Here is a 12,661-nt window from a genome sequence, read left to right on the forward strand (position 1 = left end):
AGGTTCAGAACAAGGACTGGTGGAAGCAGGAGGAGCTGGCACATGCAGAGATAAGGACGTCTCCAGGTGGTTCGCTCCTCAAATGGCATTTCCTAGGAATTTTGGGAAGTTGTCCGTCTGCTTTTTGTGCGCTAAGGCACCTCTTGAGAAATCATCACCAAATTTGGCATGTTCTGGAGCCCCGGTGGAGTGGGGGAGTGCCAAATCAAATGAGTAATGATGAATAAACAAGTAATGATAAATACTGCAGCTTAGTTCCAGCTTCCAGCTCTGCTGGCCCTTTGCCTGACCTCACAGCACCTCTTACATATATCGTTAAAAAAGAGGATGAAACGGACAACTGAATTGCAAACACTCTTTTATACATATAGCTGCAAATTTATAAATAACTGCTATAATTTAAATAGAGCAAAAAAAAATACATTTCATCCTAGTGGGGAAGATTGTGACTTCAGGTGGTCCATGTACCTGCCTGATCAGCCTCAACACCGACGGCAATTTTAATGCTCTTCCTGATCTCCAGTCTTGATATTTAAACTGAACTTGGATGAGTCAGCCCTTCAAACAATTAACATCTTCCAGTGGAGGGCTGTCCCCTGAAAGCTTTTAAAAGAGAGGACTGTTCTCTGTTTAGATGGACTTATGATCACCCTAGCCTGAGAAATAAACATCAAAGCTAACTTAAACAGAAATGTATCTCACCATAGTGGGGGAGAGGATGGACCAGTGAACTGCCTGCTCAGTCTGCTTTCCGGATGCTCCTAAATGTTGATGGGCAACTTCAAGGCCCCTGCTGCTCTCCCTTCTCAGGGTTATTTATGTTTAAGCCAAATGTGGACTAGACAGCCCTTCAAGAAGAGGACTCCTTCCAAAAGGGGCCTCTGCTCTATAAATGTAGGATATGTAGGTCCCCTATACTTAGCTCTGGTCCACCTTGCTGGACTCCCAGTAGAATTAGAAGTGGATCTGATACTGTTGCCTTTGTGCACTGGGATAAGAAAAGGTCAATTGAAAATCTTCACCCTTATGCTCAAGAAGAGTTCCTCCACCAACTCAATCAATAACATTGCATGTGTGTGTCTGAGAGAGAGAAGACAGAAAAACAAACTATTGAGCAGAAAACACTGCAAAAGAAAAGCGCCATCCGTCATGCATCCTCCACTTTTGGCTAACTGGTGCTCACACATTGCTATAGAGATATATCAGTACATTACAAGGACTATCTCCCTCTTTCTATGGAATCTAGATAATAGTTTCAATAGCAAAAAGAAGAACAGAGAGGTCTACTTTGGAAATGCAAACGGGGCAACACATCTGGGATTGGAACTGTCACCACATAAAAAGCAGATGCAAGCTGTGAGCTGCCTGCTCATTGCTTGAGGATTGATGGCTTGGGCCTGCTCTCCAGTCAGCTGAAGACCCCAAGCATTATTGACAGCAATGGGAGATGCTGGCTGCTTGGGCTGACTCAAGATGTAGAAAGTCCTCCATGTGACGTGTGTGTGTGTGTGTGTCAGTGTCATACATCTTTCCTCTATTGGCTTCTGATTCTTCTTTGACTCCTTCAGCCCTGGAGCGATATTCCTAGATCTCTTTGTCCAGCTCCGAAAAGTCTCCTTCCTGGTCAGAGCAGCTGTCTGTGTTATAATCCACTTCATCCCCAAAGGGAAGTTCATCGTCCGTCTCCAGGTTGCTGTTGCTGCTGCTGCTTCTGCCACAGAATTGCAAAGAGAGAGAGACATAAAGAGAATTGAATGCAGGCAGCAAGACACTTGATAAGGCATCACAGCACATGTTAGTATGTGGGAAGGGACTGATAGAATGGCCAGAAATTGACACATCTGTCAGTTTTGAATTCTCATTTTTCTAATCAGTTCTCCACATTTCTGCATGATTCAATTCTATGATCTTGTTTTAGAAGAAATCTGGTACCTGCTTAGGCCAAGCATCAGTGTGTTACTGTGGCCTGAACTTTTGGAGAAAGCCCTAATACAGTAGTTCAAGCTTAACACCCTCTCTGTTTTGGATTCAGGTTTCCAACACATAATTGGGAAAGCTGAGATTGCTCTCTCTGTGTGTGTGTGTGTGTGTGTGTAGCTAGGGAGCCCTTGCTCAGCAGGAAAATGAAATAAAACCACATTCAAGCAATGCACACAGATACATAGGAATTGATTGCCCCGCTGCACATTTAACGCCTACTGTCCCATAACCCCCATCTAGTGAGGTCTATGGGAGCCTCAGCAGCAATTTGCAACTTTATGATGTGATAAATAGAAATCCTTTGTTTTGATTTTTAATTTGCATATTTATTGAGAGATGACTTGATCTTAATTAGTTCTGCTTTGTATGTATGTGTGTGCGCATATTTGTTTGTTTGCTTGTGTTCTTGAAAGGCTGCTTTGTATGAGTAGGAGCCCCGTGTTCCTGCTGACATAACCAAAAACAAGAGAAAAGACAGACCCATTGGGGCTGTTATTTATTCCTAAGTCAAACACCCCCTCCCCCATCTCTCTCACTCTTCTAGAAAAGGCTCTTTTATGTTAAATGCTGGCATAAACATTCAGTTCATGCTATGTACGCTAAGCTCTCAAGCTTCAATGCTCTTCTGCATTTGAACATCAGAATATCTTGCTCAGCATTGTCTACACGGACCGGTAGTGGCTCTCCATAGTTTTCCTTCCTGTACTACCTAGAGACACCAGGGATTGAACCTGGGACAGTGTGCAAGGCCGATGATCTACCATTGAGCTATAGATAGTACTCCCTCTTCTTCTTCTGATGAAGAACTACTTCAGGATGAGCTGCAGCCCCCAGAAACTCAGGAACAGCCCAGAACAACAGCCATGGAGGAGTATCGATGAGGTTTCCCTCAGGCAAATAAACATTTCAATTTCCTCACAATCTGCATTGTTTCCTGGTAATATATTATATTACATTACTGGCAGCTTTCTACAAGTAAGTTGTAATGTTTGTGAACATTCTTTTTTATTCTTTCTTTTTTATTTCAGAGAAAAACATTAAAATAAGCAAACCAATATAAAACAAGCCAAACATTTCAAAGATCACACCGAGAGAAAGAAATACATAAATGAACCTTGTGTGTACTCATTACACACTTTGGAAAGAATATATCTACAAATGCCAAACATACAGCAGACTTACAAAGTTAACAACAATGTCCTTTAAATCTTCGCAATAGTCAGTGACATGATGTCTAATTAAAGAAAATGTGGAATATTGAGAAAAAGTTCAGGATAGCATACATCCCCCAAAAGGGGGGTATGCTCGGTTCTTCTGGTGAGAAATTAATGAAAGGAAGGAAAGGTGACTGGTTATCATAAAATTTATCTTGTTGAATATCACTTCTGGCTACTCTGCAATGTTGTGTTAGTTTGTCTACAAGTGCCATCTTGCAAACCCTATTGTAGTAAAGGTAAAGGACCCCTGGATGGTTAAGTCCAATCAAAGGCGACTATGGTGTGTAAAGATCATCTTGCTTTTCAGGCTAAGGGAGCCGGTGTTTGTCCACAGACAGCTTTCCGGGTCATGTGACTAGCATGACTAAACCACTTCTGGCATGACGGGACACCATGACACGTACCAGAGCACATGGAAATGCTGTATACCTTCACGCCACAGCAGTACCTACTTGCACTGCTAGGCTGGCAGAAGCTGGGACAGAGCAACAGGAGCTCACCCCATCACATGGATTTGAACCGCTGACCTTCCAATCAGCAAGCCCAAAAAGCTCAGTAGTTTAGACCACAGTGCTACCCGGGTCCCAAAAACCCTACTGTACCATCTCTGTGTAGTTAACAAATGTTTTCTTCTCCATAAGAATGCAATCTCCAACCAGACAGGAAATGGATTATTAATGGCTTAAAAATATGTATCTTTACTTGCTCCTCAGAATAATGATAGCAAGACCAAACTGTGGCCTTTAACCACTGTAATATTCAGAATTTTAATAACTCCGTGTAAAACATCATCCCAAAATTTGGTTATGGCTTGAAACTCCTATCAAAAGTGAATATAAGTTCCATTAGTAGAACACCTCCACCAACCAAGAGAAGAAACCAATCAACAAATATGACATAAATGCACTGGAGTCAGATTAATTTAAGTGATTGCTTCTTAACAAGTGTAGAGATCAGTTTAAAAGAGGGTGGTCACCATACAGCCTTTCAGTCCCTTTCAGATATTTCCGCTATATCTGCTTCCTATATCCAACACAAGTCCCCCTTATCAATGAATAAGTTTATGAACATCCCATGACATCATAGCACCTCATCCAATGATTGCTCCTCTCTGCAAATTATTCATCATCATCAGCCCATCTGTATAGATTCCTGGTTCAGAGCTGTGGCAAATACCCTATAAATAAACACTGTTTATTACAGAGAAACAATTAATAGTTGTCTCCAAGATTCTGTTTGTGATGACTATTTCCCTGATAAGTTTCCTTTTTCTGAGTTCACATTTCCTTCTCTTTCTCCATAAAAGTCTAAAGGAAAGGTATAACTTGTTAGGACTTGTACTAATTAGTTTTTCAGGCGTTCCCAAGGTAATTGCAGCTTGCAAGGTTTGTAATTGATTTCGCCAGATTAAAAAAAAAAGAAAGATGCCTGATCGAGGCCTGTAGAAATTTATCATGTCAAAGCAAGGGGAAAACAGCTTGTCAGGCTAAATGGAAGGCTCATAAGACTAGAGAACCAAAGGGGCTGACTTCTGGCCCACAATATATCCATTTCTTTAAAGTATGTTTTACCCACCTCACATTTTGACTATAAGATCCTTTCATCAGTGAAGGCTGGTGCCCATTGGGACTGGTAGGGTAGAAAGCAGGGAGGACAACAGCAGATGGCACTACAGCCAATGACTGGTAGGGCCAGAACTGATAATACACAGAGCCAACTAAATCTGGTTTTGCTCCCATTCTCCTCCCAGCTAAGTTCTACGAAGGGAACATAAAGACTAAGGAGGAGAAGGCTGAGAACTAGCGGCATCTGCCCCCAAGACTAGTTATAAGTAAAGAGTTGGGGGTTGGCTCAGGGCACACTTATTGTATGTGCAGTAAATTTGTTAAAAGCTTTGAAAAATCTAATAAAAATTAAGATAAAAAAAACAACAAACCAGCAGGCTTTGGGGAACTGACTGATTTTAATGAAAGAGCTGGCGGTGTGTTGTTTTAATTGTAGTTATTTGCGTGGCTTTAATAGATTTTATATATGCATTCAGGTAACTTGCAACTTAGCCACATTTAACTTGTGTGCATTCAGCTTTATGTGATTGGCAAATTTCCTCAAATATTTTTTTAAAGTGAGCAGAAAGAGCAGGTGTCCAGAAAAAAGGACTTTGGCAACCCCACCTGCCATTGAACCCAGTGTGTTTTGGCTACAGGCAATTTGGATTTACACACAGTCCCGGAACGTAACCCAACTGTAAGTTGAGAGTTGCCTGTATATAGTTGAAATTCTGTCAATGCTTTTAAAAAAATAATGATATTTTTCCTTTCTCTGTTGTTAGCAGTTCTTGTTTTTATCTGTAAGCCACCTTGAATCCCAACAGTGAAAATGGTAGGGAATGAATGAATGAACCTGTAGATTGCAAATCTAATTTAAAAACAGTGTTAGCATGAAATGATAAAACCATAAAAAGAACACAGTTGAACACAGCAAATAGTAAATAATAATATTAATGCCAATACTACTATTAGTAATAATAAATAGGAGAAGCAACAGCCACATAACACAAAGCAAGTTGACCAGATGCAATAGTCTGGGATCATGTTATTCGCAGCAGTATGATGCCACCTTAAACAGTCATGGCTTCTCTCAAAGTATTCTGGGAAGTGTAGTGCTGAGACTTGTTAGCAGAATCCTATTCCGCCTCACAGAACTACAATTCACAGAGTGAGAGGCACCAACTCCTGGGGGCCCAACTCTTTTCGCCTCCCCAAATGTTCAAAATAATTAGGCCCAAGCACTGAGCAGTAGTTTCAATGGCCAGCTCCTCCTCCTCCTCCTGTTGAACCCATCCATTCCTTAGAATCAGCATCAGAGGCATTGCTCATTGGCCCACCTTTAAAATCATTTAGAAGGCCATTTCCCCTCCCTTAGTGGAGACATTCCATGGCAGAACCATGGAACAGAACAGCTGGATTGAGCTGTTATGAGGTTCAGTGACAGAAGAGATCACTTTGTGTAGACTAAAGAAGGAAAGGGCAGAGCAATCTTTAGGGTGGAGAAAAAGAAGGGGGTAGCTGAGAGATTAAGGTGCATCTGTTCAGTGGGGGTACAGAGTAGATTTGTTATCCCAATATGTGTGTGTGTGTTTGTGTGTGTGTGTGTTAGTTAAAAAATAATGCAGAGCTAAAAATTGCAACCAAAAAAGGTTGCTTTCCCCCTGGTAACCATAGCAATGCCACCCTCCTGCATTAATAAAAATGAAAAAGTGGCCCTTGGAGTAATTTAAGTTGTGAACCCTTTGTAACAGAGCTACAATCTGGGAGAAGCACATCACTGCATCAGTAAACTAAATAATACTTTCCCTCTAGATACTTTCATGCATTTGAGCTGAAATTTAATTGAAGCATTTTTTTTTCTAAGGGGAAGAACGAGCAGAAATAAAAAATAAAAAAAACAAAGAAGCTTTGGGGATCAGTACAGAGACTTGCCTCCCCCTGTTTTGTGACTGCCTTGCATCTGTTCAAGTCAGTTTGTTTTATTAATGCTCGCTTGGCCTAAAGCGATCGGAGGGATGTTAAAAGATGCAGTGTTAGCACAGTACTGACACAGGGATTCCACCCCCCTCCCCTGTAAGAAAGAAAATTAACGATTGCACATAAGATTGAACCCGGCCTTTCTCCAGCTCTCCAATCTTCCACATTTTTTGGGTTAACCCCCCCCCCACAAACCTAGCACAGCAGAAGGAGAATAAAGCACATAGATGTATCGCTCCATTATATTAGGATGCCTGCAAGAGGGTTCAGAGAGCTGATATTGAAGGAGAGCAAATGATCTGCAGAGACCTTCAAGTTCAGGTCTAAGAAAGCTATAAGATTGCCACTTTTCCCCACAGCCCCTGCTCTTCTGAATTTTTTGGTAGCAAACATTAGGAAACAAGAATTCTGATCTCCTTGTCAAGACAAAAACTTGGGGGTAGAGCAGCTGTTTTGTACGCCGTGGGTTCCTGGTTCAATTCGCGGCCTCCCCTGTCAAAAAGAATTCAACTAGGAGGTGAATGGGAAGATCTTCTGCTTGATATCCTGGAGAGTTGCTGCTGGTCAGTGTGGACAATGCTGGCTAAACCTTAGATCAGGGTTCAATAAACCACACAGTCAGGAAGCTCATTGGGTGAGCACAGGCCAATTGCCATCTCCCAGTTCAACCAACCTCACAAGCTTGTTGTGATACCAAAATCTCAAGGGGAGAACCATGGATGGTACCTTGAACTCCTTGGAGGAATGGTGGCATACAAATGCAATCAGTAAATGAAATATCTGGTGCTAGTGGCAAAAATAGACACTTTGAAGCCACAATCCTATGCACATTTATCTGAGAGCAAGTCCTCAGCAAGTCCTGAGCTGTGGGAGTTAAAAAGGTAAAGGGACCCCTGACCATTAGGTCCAGTCATGGCCGACTCTGGGATTGCGGCGCTCATCTCACTTTATTGGCTGAGGAAGGGGGCGTACAGCTTCCGGGTCATGTGGCCAGCATGACTAAGCCGCTTCTGGTGAACCAGAGCAGCACATGGAAACGCGGTTTACTTTCCCGCCGGAGCAGTACCTACAGTGGTGCCTCGGGTTACATATGCTTCAGGTTACATACGCATCAGGTTACAGACTCCACTAACCCAGAAATAGTGCTTCAGGTTAAGAACTTTGCTTCAGGATGAGAACAGAAATCATGCTCTGGTGGCACAACGGCAGCAGGAGGCGCCATTAGCTAAAGTGGTGCTTCAGGTTAAGAACAGTTTCAGGTTAAGAACGGACCTCCAGAACGAATTAAGTACTTAACCTGAGGTACCACTGTATTTATCTACTTGCAGTTTGATGCGCTTTCAAACTGCTAGGTTGGCAAGAGCAGGGACCGAGCAACTGGAGCTCACTCCGTCGCGGGGATTCAAACCACCGACCTTCTGATCGGCAAGTCCTAGGCTCTGTGGCTTAACCCACAGCGCCACCCACGTCCCTTCTGTGAGAGTTACTTTTGAGTAAACATTTATATGATTGTGCATAGGCATGTGAGCAATCTCCATCCCATCCTTTGTTCATTCCAATCACTGCTGCTTCCGTTCTGCTACAGCTCAGCTTCTGATAAAATCTATGTTATCCATCTCACTATCCACTAAGGCTGAAATGAACATAATTAATCATGTGATTGATTTCAATGCTTTTCGGTGGAAGGGAAGCATTAAAAAACACCCAAAATACCATAATTGTCGGTATGCTATTTGCAGACTAAAAGAATGATGGCGGTGAATATCGTTCATATTCACTTGTGTGATTTCCATCCCTGACCGCAGATGAATACGCCAATTGTGTCAATTTCAGCTCCCATTTCTGTTTCCAACTCTCCAGTCTCCCTAATTGTGCTGCAAGCGTCACACCTCTATGAATACACCATCCCTGTGTAAATAATCTAGGTTCTGGCCATTTTTTTATAGGGTAGCTGGAAAACTGATGTGAGAGATCTTCATCTTACACAGCACCAAAAAACAGGAAGCACATCACATACACACCCCACACACAAAAGACAACTAAAGTGGATACAAATTTGCATGAAAGTTCTGTATGCTAATTTATATGTATTGGTGCACACTTAGACATGATTAATTACTAAAATTCTGTGAAAAATGCCTCTTGCTGGACAGAAGGAAGACTGGCCAATGGAACATGTGCCTGTTCAATCTGCAGATCAGATACTGATGGGCAAGAAAAAGTTCTCTGTGTCCCCTGTTCTCCCTTCTTATGATTTCTCGCTTTGAAGCAGACATTCACACTATGCATTTAAAGCACTATGGCCCAGTGGCGTAGCGTGGGTTGTCAGCACCTGGGGCAAGGCAAGTAATTTGCGCCCCCTAACCCGTGGATTTGCGCCCCCTAACCCGTGGATTTGCCCTAACCCCAGAAGTTGCGCCCGGTGCGGCCGGCCCCCCCTGCACCCCCCACGCTACGCCACTGCTATGGCCCTACTTTAAATGGTCTTGGCTTCCCCCAAAGAATTCTGGGAGCTGTAGTTTGTTAAGGATATGGAGAGTTGTTAGGAGACCCCTATTCCTCTCACAGAACTACAATTCTCAGAGTGCTTTAACAATCAATCTGTCTTCACATGTTGAAACAGTATATATCATTTGGAAGCCTGAGAAAGGCAGATTCAGCTCCCGAGAAACGCAGTCAGCCGGTGAGCATGATCCAGACCCCACCCTCTCCATACATTCATTCATGTGTATCGGGGAGTATTGTGGTTTTTATTATTATTTGTTACCATGTTATGTATTATTGTGTTTTTATATTGTAAACCATCCTGTGATCCTTGGCTGAAGGATGGTATAGAAGTAGTAGTAGTAGTAGTAGTAGTAGTAGTAGTAGTAGTAATAGTATCTTTCCCTGAACTTCGTGTGTTGTGTGAAATATGGCTAAAATCTGAACTCATAGAAACAACAACTCTTGAGTACTGTGGAAGCTGAACTATTAGAGTAAACATATGCAGTCTTCAGAGACGAAACAATTTAACATATGTATGAATAGTTCGAATTCAACATGGACATGCTCCTTAGATCTGCAACTTGACAATGGAAGTTTACAGAGAAAATTGATTTAATTGCTTTGCAAATCTATAACTCTCTGTAGGTTATTCATGTATTCATCTTCCATTATGTTTGAGTTTGAGATTATGTAAATGTGTTTACATAAACCATGGTTGGCAGGTTCATCTGTGTCCCCTGATGCACAGCTTCAGCTATGTGGGGGGAAGGGTTTGGGGCTTGGATCTGGGTCCAACTCCTTGAAGGTTTGAAGAAACAATATTAGTTTGGCAGGGGTAAGGTGTGTGTGTTATTGACAGCTTAAAAGCCAGAAATTTAAATGGGAGCAGCAACAATTTGCTGCTTGTAACTGTGATATTTTGAGCTAACGTCTTGTTAATGAACCTGTGTTTGAAAGCTTTGATCACACACCTTATGTCATTTTTTTGTTTCTACCATAATGGGAAGGGGGAATAATGTTTTGTTCCCACAGAAATGTGCTGGGTAATTAGTTGCCATTTACTTCATCATATGCTGCTCAGACCCGGCTCTGATCTGCAGTTAGTGTCATGAGTCCCGTGGAGATCCCTTGGAGTGGGGATCCTAGCAGATGGAGGAAGAGATTGTGGAGTTCGAGCTAGACAGCACAGAGGAGGGTCCGAGCAGGATGGGGTTGACAAGACTGGTGCCTCAAAAAATGTCTGAGTTAGAAGACGTGGCAAGTGATCAGACTCAGGAGCTGGATCCTGGAGAAGGTTCAAGCAGGTTGTCAGAGAGGTATCCTGCCCCTATGATACCTCTAGCCAGGTACCTCTAAAGGGTCACGGTACCTCTAAAGGGTCCTCCTGTTACTCCTCTTACTAAGCAGCCGCCTCCAGGAGAGGTTCAGGAGAGCGAGTTGGATACAGAGCTGGCACCTCCAGTACCAAGGACACAGAGATGCCAGTGTTGCCATGTACAAACCTCACAAGCCCAGCCCAATTGCAGAAGCACCCATTTGCTAGCCTGGAGTAGAGGTGGCTGCTGTTTGCTATGCTAATGCTTCTGCCTGCACCCCACCCCCTTAAAAGGAAGAGGCAGAGGGTCTGAAGCTTGTTGGGTCAATGTCTCAACTCAGGTCACTATTTTAAATCAAACTGTAGGCTAAACATATGACAATGGGCTGTAGCCAACTAAGTCAATGTAAAGGTAGAGGTAAAGGGACCCCTGACCATTAGGTCCAGTCATGGCCGACTCTGGGGTTATGGCACTCATCTCGCTTTACTGGCCGAGGGAGCTGGCGTACATGTGGCCAGCATGACTAAGCCGCTTCTGGTGAACCAGAGCAGCGCACAGAAACACTGTTTACCTTCCCACCAGAGCAGTACCTATTTATCTACTTGCACTTTGACGTGCTTTTGAACTGCTAGGTTGGAGGAGCAGAGATCGAGCAATGGGAGCTCACCCCCTCGTGGGGATTCGAACTGTCGACCTTCTGATCAGCAAGTCCTAGGCTCTGTGGTTTAACCCACAGATCTATTTAAATCATTGGGATTAAGTCAATACTTTGATTGTGGTGGGTCTTCTCTGAGTTGACTTCCATACAATACCTCATGGAGGGAATGTTTAAACTGGCCATTATTTAGGGGGAAAGCCAGACATAACCGTGAAGCTTGCAGTTCCGAGATTCATATTATGGGCAATGGAAACTCATCATGATTCCCCCAAGTATGAGGGCAGCATTATATCTCCCTGAGTCCTTTAATAGCTTCCCAAATAATAGCTTCCCTCTTCCTTCCTCTCAACCCAATCAGCAAACATCTCTTTCTTCCTCAGCTCTCTCTTCACAAATGCTCTTCTCTTTCTTTCCATGGCTACTGATGCCTGACTAGGCTCCAGCATAGGAGACAGAAAGGTCTTCCTCTCAACCCAATCAGCAAACATCTCTTTCTTCCTCAGCTCTCTCTTCACAAGTGCTCTTCTCTTTCTTTCCATGGCTACTGATGCCTGACTAGGCTCCAGCATAGGAGACAGAAAGGTCTTCCTTCCAAGGTAAGTGGCCTGATGGGTTTGGGGAATCACAAGTATGAAGGAAAGGGATTGGGGGGACTCAGGGGACAGTGGAAGGATCAGAGTCCATTATACCTCTGACTGGGTGTACAATAGATTCTCATCCTTTGAGGAACTGGTTTGTAATATTTTAAGCCAGGGGTTGCCAACATGCGACTGCCAATGTGTTTGCCAATACTTCTTATGGTGCCCATGAAAGGTCTCATTAAACATCCCCCCAGAAATGCACAATAGACTGTTGGCTGTCCCTGCTCAGTTCCTGTTTGCATAAGTGCTCAGCTTCACCAACACTGCTCCCTTAAACATGCCCCCTTGGATGCCAGAATTGGACACCCATCCTCCTATCCATTCTGAGCAGAAGAGAGGCACAAAGAGCTTCATTTTGTAAGGGTGGTGGTGATTGGTGTACGTGCTTTTAATTTCCACTGATGGTGTGGCCAATGGGCTCAGGGAGGTTGCCCACACCATTTTGTGGTCCTTCCTCTTTCGGATGTGGCAGCCATTTTGTTATGCCACACAGAGCTTTCTCATAATTCCAATGGTGTCCTCTGCCCCTTAAAGCTCAGCGATTGCTTTTAATTAGGTGAACTGGGGAGGCGGGTGGGAGTAAGTTGTGCTTCACTAGACTCTTACAGCATCTGATTTACAAAACAGAACTTCATTGGTTAAAAACTGGAGAGCTCAACCAGAAAAAGACCCTGCAAATCCAGTTGGCAATTATTAAAAGGGGGGAGCACACCCATGTGTGTTTTCTCAAATTAATTTCCACCAGCTTTGCTCATAGGCCATGCTTTTCTTTGCTTCTGTTGTCTGCCTCACAAGGGATCTTTTGAGTTCTGATTAGTGCAGAAGACAAATGTGGAAA

At 43.3% G+C, this 12,661-nt stretch overlaps 1 protein-coding gene across 4 annotated transcripts in view; it reads right to left on the reverse strand.

Annotated features, from left to right (window-relative positions):
* Window positions 1-341: 341 nt before the first annotated feature.
* The window catches only part of AGBL1 (AGBL carboxypeptidase 1), a 411,962-nt gene continuing 399,642 nt past the window's right edge, over window positions 342-12,661 (reverse strand). For 2 of the 4 annotated variants that reach the window (XM_081838750.1, XM_081838751.1), the window contains one exon: window positions 342-1,711. In XM_081838750.1, coding sequence (XP_081694876.1) covers window positions 1,284-1,711 — 428 coding nt within the window. In that variant the 3' untranslated portion in view covers window positions 342-1,283. The remainder of the gene's footprint in view (window positions 1,712-12,661) is intronic. The other 2 variants (XM_081838753.1, XM_081838752.1) reach the window with 2 other exon arrangements.

The sequence above is a fragment of the Podarcis erhardii genome, assembly GCF_964252035.2.
Source record: "Podarcis erhardii genome assembly, chromosome: 14".
NCBI lineage: Eukaryota > Metazoa > Chordata > Lepidosauria > Squamata > Lacertidae > Podarcis > Podarcis erhardii.